General features: G+C 44.8%; 1 protein-coding gene across 4 annotated transcripts in view; it reads right to left on the bottom strand.

The window, feature by feature from the left end:
- Window positions 1-1,956: 1,956 nt before the first annotated feature.
- The window catches only part of RSPH10B (radial spoke head 10 homolog B), a 30,793-nt gene continuing 20,786 nt past the window's right edge, over window positions 1,957-11,963 (bottom strand). For all 4 annotated transcript variants that reach the window (XM_037507092.2, XM_054693684.1, XM_054693683.1 and 1 more), the window contains 5 exons: window positions 11,384-11,524; window positions 9,876-9,989; window positions 8,195-8,282; window positions 3,254-3,452; window positions 1,957-2,352 (listed from right to left, as the gene is read on the bottom strand). In XM_037507092.2, the coding sequence (XP_037362989.1) occupies window positions 2,178-2,352; window positions 3,254-3,452; window positions 8,195-8,282; window positions 9,876-9,989; window positions 11,384-11,524 (717 nt within the window). In that variant the 3' untranslated portion in view covers window positions 1,957-2,177. The remainder of the gene's footprint in view (window positions 2,353-3,253; window positions 3,453-8,194; window positions 8,283-9,875; window positions 9,990-11,383; window positions 11,525-11,963) is intronic.

The raw sequence follows: 11,963 nt of genomic DNA, 5'->3' as shown, positions 1-11,963 counted from the left end.
CAGCACAAGTTTGATCCCTGGCCAGGGAGGTGACCCACATGGTATAGACCTCTCCTGTCTCGCCCGCTGCTCCCTTCAGCAGTGTACATCATTCAATCTGCCTGTTCTGTTCCCCACTCCATCTCTGGTGAGTCCTCTCACCCCCTCCACACCTCTGGCCTGTACCCCAGCTCTTATATGCATAGATAAATCTTAAAAAAAAAAAACTACTCAGGTGTGGCCTAGAAAACCTGGCATCATCGAGCTCACCACTGCTCCCCTTCACCTAGCCTGCATGAGCCTGGTAAGTTAGGGAGGAGTTAATGACCACTCATCAATTTGTAGAATTTTATTGTTGCTCATTCTCACATGAAGTAATGCACACTTTTCCATGGTGGATTTCCTCTTAACCCATAAGTTACTGAAGACTGCTAACTTTCTGGTTGTATCAGGTTGTGTTCACATGTGGTGTTCATTGCTCACTTGGTTATGCATGGAGACTAGACCGTGGTCTCTGCAGTATCACTTGAAATTGTTACACTTTTCAACCTAAAATATAGTTTATTCTGTTTTCTCAAGCTGTGTCAAACTTTTTAGTTTCATTGCTTAAATTATCTGTATCCTTACCCAATGGTTGTCCTCCTGGTCCTTTTTTTCCTTTATAATTTTCTTCCCAGTAATTTTGTTAGCTTTCTCAAGTAACATAGGAATAATGTCACTTTTTGGTGTTGGTCCATTTATCATTTTTTTATATAAATGTTTGCTTTAAAAACTCTTACCTGTTTTTAATATGGCTAGCTAGTCCAGTCATCTTAATAATTTTCCTGGTACATCTTTACCCATATCTAGTTTCATCCTTTCTACATGGTTTTAAGATGTTTCCCTTTAACACTGAAGTGAATTTGGATTTTTTCAATCCAGTCTAATTTCTGGGGAGCGGATAAGGTAAGTTAAATAACCTGTAATTTCTGGTATATTTGCATTCTCCCACCATCTGTTGTGTTTTCTGTTTCCATTCTTTTGTTTTCCCTCCCCAACTTTATGTTGGGTGATAATTTTCATCCTGCTAGTTTGGAAGCTACATGTTGTGTATTTATGCTTTGGTGGTTACTCTTAAATTATTAGCTGCCATGTTTTTTTAACAGAGATTAAGTCTTGATTTAACTACCAAGGGCACTCCCACAACTCATCCTGCTGCCACCCAGAGCTACTGCTGTGGGGCTGGTGGGAAATGCCAGGGGAGAAGCCAGAGCAGAGGCAGGACAGTGGGCTCGCCAAGAAGGTCTTCTGGACTTGGGGAGCGAGTCTAGACGAACTTCCTCCATTCCCACGTAATGGTTGGTTTCATCAGTTTCTAAACTTAATCACCAATCACCAAATACTGAGCTTTTTTAAGAACATACTTAACAGAGCCTCCCTGGTGGCATGAGGGGTTAAGTCTAAGCACTATGAAGCTATCAGCAGCCACTGCAATCCCTGGCCAGGGCGTTGACCCACATGGCGCAAGCAGACCTCTCCTGTTTCCCCCGCTGCTCCCCTCAGCAGTGTATTTTAGTCAGTCTTCCTGTACTGCTCCCCACTTTGTCTCTGGGGAATCCTCTTATCCCCCTGTACCTCTGACCTACACCCCAGTTCTTGTATGCATAAATTTAAAAAGCTAACTTCTTTAGGACCTCCCTGGTGGCGCAAGGGGTTAAGCACTGCACTATGAAGCTATCCGCAGCCTCTGCAGCACGAGTTTGATCCCCGGCCAGGGAGAAACCCTCATGGCGCAGCAGACCTCTCCTGCCTTGCCCGCTGCTCCCCTCAGCAGTGTATTTCAATGGATCTGCCTGTTCTGCTCCCTACTCTGTCTCTGGTGAATCCGCTCACTCCCCTGAATCTCTGGCCTGTACCCCAGCTCTTGTATGCATAAATAAATAAATCTTTAAAAAAAAAAAAGCTAACTCCTTTAAAAAACCTTAATAGCCACATTTAATATGCATATTCATTTATTTTCATTCAGCTCAGTTTTCAGAACATAAGCATTTCAGTGACCCAACCACAGAAGAACCTTGAAAGCAGTGAGCCCACATAGTGGTGTTTCAAAAACACTAAGAAGTCAAATGAAAACAATTTTATTAACCAGGAAAATTGTTATAGTTCTAGACTTTTTACATCAGCTTGTACTTGTGGCTCAATGACAGACCCAGTAACCTCTACTTTTTCTTTTTCCTGATTGAGACAGGCTTGCTGGGTTGGGACACCACTGTTTCCTCTTTCGGGGGGCTCAGTGTGAAAGTTGAAGACAAGACATTCACCGGCTCCTTGAACATAGTGATGTCGAGCTCACAGTCTTGCCTTCTGGCCTCTTCCTCTCTCAGGTTATTCAGCCTAACATGAGAAACAAACACAAGGTTTTTGTCTTTTTTTTTTTTTTTTTTTTAATTTCAAAGCCAGTTTTTATGCAGTATTTGCCAGAAACTAGTCCATACTTGGTTTATATAAACTTGCTTTTGTAAACAAAACTATAAATTGTCATCCTTTTTTCCTGAGAAATGCCATAGCTAGACAGTCGCAAATAGAGATTCCATATATCTAAAGTGATTTGTGAACCACTTTTCTCTGTAGCAGTCTAGCAATTAGCAAGTGGCCTTTAAAATATCCCTTGTGGTCTTTCTCCTCAAGCAGTTTAATGCTTTTTTCACTGGGTCAACAGGCTCATTACGCACTTGACAGGGGACAGGTATTTGTGGTCCACACTGACCTGCCTGTGTGGAACTGAGCCTTGACAGCAATTCTAGAAAGGTAAGTGTGCAGTATGTTCTGGGTGTTCACTCTGTGCTAGAATTGTTCTAGACGCTTGACTTAATCCTCACAGTTTATGATGTGCTGTCTCGACTGTACAGATGAGAAAGCTGAGGTGCTCAGTGATGGACCTTGCCCCATGTCACCCAAGCGTTAAGTGCTGGGGGTGGGACTTGAACCAGGCAGACTAGCTCTCAGGCCTCTCAGCCACTGCCTCTGTTGCCACTTGGAGTCAGACGCTGTCACGCTGAGCTCCCCCCCCCACCCCACCTTTCTTTGTCTCTTGATGTGAGCCTAAACAACCAGGAGAGAGAAGGTGGCCCAGGCAGGATTCTGAAGGCTCTCAGTGCCACAAGAGGGAAGGCCCCCTTTAGCAGGTAGTCTGTTTTAAATGATAGCTTTTGGGCCTGCAGCTTCTGGTAGCTGGGGAACAGAGGAGAAAATAAAAGAATTCCTGGAGAAAGAAGAAACTGATTTTTCACATTACCTTTCTTCCAGTTCATCATTTTCAATTTTCTTCTGTTGGGCCATCGCTGCAATCCGTAGCCTGTCTTCCTGTATTTTCTCCTTGAGTATTTCTTCATGTTTATGTGCTTGGAAGAGTATATTCACAAAAAAGATGTACATATTACTGATCCACATGTTGAGTTTTTCCTTTTGCTGATACTTGAGTTTTTCTTTTTTCTCTGAAAGAAGGTTTAATTTTATGAGCAGACATAATCCTGCAATAACTTGGGAACCTGTGTTCACATTTCAGCTCTGCCGCTTCCTGCAGGGGACTGTGTCCACCCCAGCCCCCTGTGGTGGGGTGATGGTGCTCTTTATGGGCCTGTGAAGGGTAAACTACCTTCAGAAGGCTTCGGTGACACCTGGAACAGGCAGGTATCAGGAGATCATGGCTGTGATTGTCAGCACTTACTTGTTTCTGAATAGCTTATATATTGGGGTTTTCTAAAATTTTAGAAAATTTACATTTTCCATGTTTTAGGAAAAGCAACTCTGGACTTCTGCTTAAACTGTCTTAAAAAAGTTTTCATTAGGCCTCCTCTGGTGGCGCAGCGGTTGAGCACTGGGCTGCGAAGCTGCCCGCAGCCTCTGCAGCGCTGGTTCGATCCCAGCCTCTGCAGCGCTGGTTCGAGGGTCCCACATGGTGCGACAGACCTCTCCTGCCGCACCCGCTGCTCCCCTCAGCAATGAATTAGTATATTTCTTCATCAGTCTGCCTGTTCAGTTCCCCGCTCTGGTGAATTCTCTCACCCTCCCATGCTTCTGACTGTACCCAGTGCTTGCATAAATAAATCTTAAAAAAAAAAAAAAAATTTTCACTAAGAAAATAGAATTTTAACTCTGAAATGGAGGTAAATAAAATTATTGACCCAGGAGCTGCTTCACCATCTGCTAACACCAGAGGATATCCACTTTCCATGTTTTTAATATTTGATTCTGAGAAGATAGTGCTTCAGATCGTTCTGTAATGTCAGGAATCTGGACTCTTTAAAGACCGCAGTTATTTTTAGCCTCTGTCCTTAGCGTGGACTACTCTGCTCCAGGAGGGGGATGGGCACCATGGAAAGTTAGTATTCTATGAAGACTCCATCTCCCACCCCAGGAGCCAGTGTGGAAGGACAGACCTTGACACCAATGCCAGATTTTGCACTTCTCACATGAACGCTGAGGTTTTAGAATATTAGCATAATTGGTAGTAGCCAGGCTGGGGCAAATTGTACATGGAAGGGGGTGCGGTGGCACTTGACAAAAACCAACCCGCTGGGATTATCAGTCCAGGCTACTGGGCACCGCTACTTCCAGGTCTGGCCCAGCTCTGCATTCCGAGCACTGGCTAGTTGGACTCCAGGCCCTTCCTAGCTGTTCTGAGCTGTGTAACCTTGGCAGGTTGACATCTCTTCACCTGAATTTCCTCATTTGCACAAGGGAAGCCACAGAGTACCCCCTCACAGAGTTGGGGTGAGGGTTCGAGCACTAACCTCCACGCAGAGAAAGCTTTCAATAATATGCTGGTGGTTTTCCCACAAGCCATGTCCGGCAAAGGAGATTACAGCCTTACATGTTATCAAATTAAAAAGCCACACACTTGGAGAAAATATCAGCAAAATCTGTTTTCTCTATCTCAATGAGACAAAGCAAATAAAATTTCTTTTGAGGGCCTCCCTGGTGGTGCAGGGGATAAAATCTCAGCACTCTCAAGCTCTCACCAGCCACTGGGGCATGAGTCTATCCCTGGTCAGGGAGCTGACCTACATGGTGCAGCAGACCTCTGCTGTCTCACCCGCTGCTCCCCTCAGCAGTGTATTTCAGTAAATCTACCTGTTCTGCTCTCCACTCTGTCTCTGGTGAATCCTCTCACCCCCCACCTCTGGCCTGCACCCTAGTTCTTATATGCATAAATAAATAAACATAAATCTTTAAAAAAAATTTTTTTAAACCCAGTCCTAAGTGCTGGAGAGGACCCAAAGAAAGGCTACCTCCTTGTGTATTACTGATGGCATGAAAAATAGTTTAGGAAAATAGTTACCCTATTTTAAAAATTAAGCATCCACTTAACTATGACAATTCCATAGTTAGAGAATTGAAACCATGTCTACACAGACTTGCACACCCAGGTTCATAGCAGCTTTAGTCATGACAGCCCTTAACTGAAAGGATCAAATGTGCTCTATCCACATGGTGGGCTATTGCTCAGCACTACAAAGAAACCAAGAACACATGTTAATGCGAACAAACACCAAAACTATTAGACGTGAAAGAGCCAGATGCAAAAGACATGATTCCATTTATAGTGTCCAGAAGAGGCAACATCATGGAGAAAGTGGACCACTAGCCCCAGCTGGGGGGTGCACCTTCACTCTGTGCCAGCTTCCTGTGGCACTCCCCATGGCAGCAGAAATGAACTTTGGCTAATGGCTGGTGAGTATGCACAGAAAGGTCACCCAGTCCTTGCAGCCTTAGGAAAGCAAAAGGGAAGCTGTCAGCACTCGGCCTGAGGCATCCAGGATTCCGCCAGGAGAGGGAGCAAGCAGCGCATAGCCAGCGCCTCCAGAGGTCAACTGAGCACTTCACTCAGAAGCCCTAGATGAGCTCTGGGAAGGATTTCTCTCCAAAAGGGGCCAGTAAAGACTGTGGGAAGTGGTTGTTACTTCAAAGACTGCAATGCACAAGCTCTAGGAGCAGGGGGGTCTAGAAAACACAACACTGGGAAGGAGCATGACAGCCTCCTCGTCATCAGCCCCCAAAATGGAACTTCGCAGTAGACCACAAGAAAACACAATTCCATGAAATCAATAAAATAAGACATGAATAAAATGAGAAGTTTAACAAGATAGAAATAAGAATAAACCAAGCAAATTTTGAAGGATACAGTGAATTACAAGTTGCAGTGAAGAGCCTCCACAGCAGAACGGACCCAGCAAAAGAAAGAATCTGATTTGCAGAACTATGAAATTATCCAGTCAGAGGAGAAAACAAAAAGGACTGAGAAAGTCCCTGGGATGCACTTGGCATCATCAGCTCTGGGCCTAGAGCAGTGATTATAACTAAGTTCCTGATCTTGGAACACTTATGCTCTGGGAGTGAGGAGAAGAGAGAGACAGAAATGAGTTTTGGGCCTCCCCGGTGGCGCAGAGGTTGAGCGCTGGGTTGCGAAGCTGCCCGCGGCCTCTGCTAGGCCAGTTCGATCCCCGGCTGCTCCCCCGCCACCGGAGGAGGGTCCCACATGGCGCGCAGACCTCTCCTGCCGCCTGCTGCTCCCCTCAGCAGTGTACCCTGGTCCTTCTGCCTGCTTTGCTCCCCGCTCTGGCTCTGGTGAATTCTCTCACCCTCCTGCGCTTCTGACTGTACCCAGTGCTTGTATGTATGTATGTATAAATCAATCAATAAATAAATAAATCTTTAAAAAAAAAGAAATGAGTTTTATTTTATTATTTTTTTTAAGATTTATTTTTATTTATTTATACAAGCACTGGGTACAGTCAGAAACGCGGGAGGGTGCGAGAGGAAGGGCTTGTGAGAACAATGTTCTTTGGTTCATGAGTGGCCAGAGTTGGTGTACAGCCTTCATCTCTGAAAGCTAAATATAAATATAAAATCCCTGACTCCTTTTCTCTCCTTAAGAAACTTTTGCTCCGACCATCCCATCCGTCTCAGTTTGAATTAAGTTACTTCAATTTCCTGAAAGCAATTTTATTTTCTCTAAGCATTATTTAGAAGAATAGAGGAATTTGTCCTTGGTGCGGCATTTTGTTTATTTTATTCTTGCTTTTTCATTTCCAAGATTTAGACCATATTTAACTTTTTAAATAAATATACCTAGTTCTTCTTTAATAAGATGAGCACAGTGGCATTGATTGGTCAACAGAAGGAGAGGGGTGAGATTGGGCTAAGGGATGTAGACAGGGTTTAGAGATGAGGAAAAAGAGTCAGCAGATAAAGAACATACTAGAGAGATTTTTACTAAGGAAAAGGAGAATACTGAGCATCTTTAAAAAACCAGAGTGAATATGGGCCTCCCCTGGTGGCGCACGTGGTTGAGCGCAACACTGTGAAGCTGTCCGTAGCTGCTGCAGCACTGGTTCGATCCCAGCTGGCCAGCGAGGGTCCCACAGGGCGAGTTAGACCTCTCCTGTCTCGCCCGCTGCTCCCCTCAGCAGTGTATTTCGTTAGTCTGCCTGTTCTGTTCCCCGCTCTGTCTCTGGTGAATCCTCTCACCCTCCCGCACATCTGGCCTTTACCCCGTTCTTGTCTAAAATAAATAAATAAATCTTTAAAAAAAAAACCAAAAAGGGCCTCCCCGGTGGCGCAGCGGTTGAGCGCTGGGTTGCAAAGCTGCCCGCAGCCTCTGCAGCGCCGGTTCAATCCCCGGCTGCTCCCCGGCCACTGGAGGAGGGTCCCACATGGCACGCAGACCTCTCCTGCTGCCCGCTGCTCCCCTCAGCAGTGTACCTCGGTCCTCTGCCTGCTCTGCTCCCCGCTCTGGCTCTGGTGAATTCTCTCACCCTCCCGCACTTCTGACTGTACCCAGTGCTTGTATAAATAAATAAATAAATCAAAAAAACCAGAGTGAATAGTGAGACTCCTGAGAGAGATACACGGGTCTAGTCAACAGGTCAGGCTCAAGAGAGAGGCCAGCGGGGCGCAGTTGGAGACAGTTGCCATGACAGACCAAGACCAGGCCTTGAAATTGAACCTAGGAAGTATGACATCGCAAAAGTGGCAACATAGGATGTTCGTGGTTTTGCTTCACGCCCAAGAACAACTACTATACAAACTTCTAAGTAAAATACTAGCAACCAAATTCAGCAGTACATTAAAATCCTAATTATGTTTTTTTAAATACAGTTGTACATTTTTATATAGTTTAGATCATTTGTAAGCAATAATTTACAAATAAAAGTTCTATCATTAAAATTCTTACCTTTTTGAGATAAATAAAAGTCTAGCCCTCTTCCTGCTGATTTATAATTCATCTTGGAAATCTTTTCATCACTTAAACACTTCTTGATCTTGAGGTTTTATGTTAAAAAATCATAAAAGCAAAATATTACTTCTGCATCATTATTGACTAAAATGAGTTTTCTATATTAGTTATTAACTAATTAATAATTATTAGTGAGGCCTTTTTCCTTAAGCTAGTCAATTATTTTTAACCTGAATAAAAGGTTGATATTTGTACCATTAAGGAAATAAGTAATAATTACTTGAAATCTATTGAAAGGCTCCCGCCAAGAAGCTAAAGATTTGAAAATCTTCGAGTCTGTTGGGAAGGTGGTATGTACATTTAACTGTATTTACGTCCCTAAATTACCACATATGCGCTGTTAACGTGTACATTTCTACCTCACCCTTGATCTCCAGACTTGTGTCTCCAGCCAAGCCCCTACTTGGATATCTAATAAGGCTCCTTGAGCTTAACATGTCCAAAATCACTCCTTTAATTCTGCCCCTAAAGTCATCTCCCTCTCACCTCAGTCTTCCTCAGTCTACCCTTATATAGAAAGTGGCTACTCTAGGGCCTCCCTGGTGGCATAGAGGTTGAGTGCTGGCCTGCGAAACTGCCCATAGCCTCTGCAGCGCCAATTCAATCCCCGGCCACTGGCGAGGGTCCCACATGGCGCACAGACCTCTCCTGCCGTGCCCGCTGCTCCCCTCAGCAGTGTATTTCATCAGTCAGCCTGTTCTGTTCCCCACTCTGGCTCTGGTGAATTCTCTCACCCTTCTGCGCTTCTGACTGTATCCAGTGCTTGTATAAATAAATAAATAAATCTTAAAAAAAAAAAAAAGTGGCTACTCTATTCTGCCACTTTTGGGGCCAGAATATCTTACAAATCACCTTTGCCTTCTCTTTTCCTCAAACTCTACAGCCCACAAAATACCTTCGGATAATTCCAAGAGCTTCCCTACTGGTTTGTCAACAGAGAAGGCATAGCCTACTGACCCCTCTCTGTTCATGGGGGCTTCCTACTCAGACCAAAAGCAAGATCCTCATCACAGCCAGATGCTCTCCAGGTCTTGCTTCATGGCTTCAGCTTATCTTCCTGGACCACCACCACATGGCCACCCTTCTCGCCCTACCTCCCAAACATGCTTCTACCTTAGGCCTTTGTACAGGACAGTCTTGAGTAGGCACAAATGTCACTTCATTAGAAGACCTTCCCTTCCCACCCCACCTGTCACTCAGCCTCCACAGCCTACTGCCTTTCCATCTTTATATTACTTAAGTATAAAAAATTAGTACTATGGCAATAGAGGGAAATTCTGGAGTCAGACCACCTGCATACAAGCCCCATTACTTACAAGTTCTGTAACTGGGCAAGTTACTTAACCCTTTATGCCTCAGTTCTCACCTGGAGACAACGGTACCCAAAGGTGGTTTTGAGCATTAAATGGTAATACCTGAGCAGCACTTGACCTGGTAAAACCCACGCCCATAAGTATTAGCTGTCACCTACACACACTCATTAGAATGTGAAATCCACCGAGACAGGCTTTTTGTTCATGACTAGATCCCCAGAACATGCAGAGCACTCATCACAGTGCAAAGGAGGGTGACATCACAGCCATGTCACTTTGTCATGTGGTTGACTGTAGATACAAACCTCTGACTTCGTCATTTTGCTGATATCAAACTTGTATAAAGAGTACTTGGAGCTGCCATAGTGGATATCAGAGCCCTGACTTGTTCCTACACTCGAACTCCTGTTCTGGGTGTTCTAGAAAACAAACAAACCAGGATCTCTGATTTCCTTGGAAATATACACTATTAATACAGCATTAGTGACTTATAATAGACTACACATTAAGTGTTCTATTTGAGCTTTGTCATAGATACCTATAAACTATCACCCAATGTACCCATCACCGCCCCCCCAAGTTTCCTATGCCCATGGCAACCCCTCCCTCTTCCCCTAGCTTTCTGTTACTGCAAATGACTTTGTATAGACTTTCCAGACAGACTTTGTACTGTCTAGAATCCTAGCTGTATTCACCCTTTATCTTCTGGCTGCTTTTCACCCAGCATAATTATTTTGATTCATCTGTGTTGTGTGTATCATGAGTTTTTTCATTGCTGATCACACTCCATTGTATGACTATCATTTATCTTGGTGAACGTTTGGACTGCCATATTGAAAACTAGACGTGAACTTGACCCAGTGGGTCTGAGGATAGTCCTTAGTTAAGATGTCCACTCAGTTTTTGGAGTCCTGGCGACACCATCCATGAAATTTGATGAATTTAGGTGAAGGGTCATTTCTCTCTGAGCAGGGCCCAGACCTGTCTCCTAGTTGACTTGGAAGAGGCATATCTGACCCGTCGGTGGACAGTGAGGTATAGACCTGAACATGAAGCTCCGCGCACACAAGGAATCCCGGGCCCGACTAGGGACTCCTGGTAAAAGCCAATCACTCCTCCCACAACAAACAGTGAGAAGGAAACAGTGAGAAGGATGCTTGCATGAGCAACTATAATGAGTTCCCAGAGCGGGTTCCACTGGCCCCCAAGAATCTCCCTCATGGCTCCAAATGAATTACCTCAAAAATCAGAAATCCTTTACACCCACTAACCTGTACCCAAAACCTGTACCCAAAACTGGTTGGTTTCCATTCCCCCCAGGCACCTGGATCCTTCAGGAAACTGCCAATACAGTCCCGGCTCCGGCTGCCCTAGGAGAGCCCCATCCTCAGGGAGGAGCCCCATCCTCAGGGAGGAGCCCCGTCCTCCGGGAGGACCCCATCCATGCTATGCGGAGCTGCACTATAGCATCTCTGCTCAGCCTTTCCCCTCTTGCACACACCATAAAGGTGTAAGGAGACATTTCATAAAAAAGTGTCTTGGACATTCTAGGCCTCCCGGCACACTCAGTGTCTCAGTCACTCCGTGACCTTCACTGCTGTAGCTAGGGAGCCAGTTCCTGGGTCGGGAAATGCAATTTCCCTTACTTAAGAAAAAAGATAGGTTCACGCCTTTTAAAATATGAAATCTTGAATTATTTCTGAAGTCTGAAATGGTCTCCTAAAGGGTCACAAAAGCCCAGGGTAGTTTCACGGAAGGCTTAACCATCCCAAATCAAACCATTCCTTGCTCAGTAAGTCAAAGATGTCGTTACCTGATTCATCATATATGTGCTCCCAATTCTCTTACTAGACAGATGCTCATTTAAAATATTTGAATAGGACATCGTCATTTTATCAGTAACAGAAATGAATGCAAAACTTAGGAGAGCTTCAAAGAATTCCAGGAAAACCAGCTGAAATGCAAGAAAACAGGAAGACTCTTACTCATTCAGATACACCTGGGGGGGCGTGACCTAAGGGTTGGTTTTGTGCTCCAGGAATTACCACCTCTTTCAGTGCCCACGCCTCCCTGTGTTCACTTGTAATAGAAGAAAATAGAGCATTTCAAATGTTATTCACTCAGATTGTCTCTTTCTGATGGAAACATTTTCTATTAGCTAACTGAGGACATTTTCAAAAATCTTTCCTTTTTTTGCCAGATCGAGAGAAGTGGCACCGGCAGCCCTAAGTAACTGGCACGTGATTTTCCACTCTGCAACAGTGCCCTCCGGGTCCTTGGCCCACGTCCAGGACCTCCCTCTGCGGGAGCACCTGCATGTGAGGATGGCTCGTGGGACTCTAGCCCCTCAGCTGTCCTGCGTGTCAGTCCTGAACCCAGGGCCCCTTGAGTCT

Source organism: Talpa occidentalis, unplaced genomic scaffold, assembly GCF_014898055.3.
Source record: "Talpa occidentalis isolate TD23 unplaced genomic scaffold, MPIMG_talOcc4v2.1 talOcc4.12, whole genome shotgun sequence".
Taxonomy (NCBI): domain Eukaryota; kingdom Metazoa; phylum Chordata; class Mammalia; order Eulipotyphla; family Talpidae; genus Talpa; species Talpa occidentalis.
Note: the sequence above shows the minus strand (reverse complement) of the source record. Positions and strands in the feature narration are given on the sequence as shown.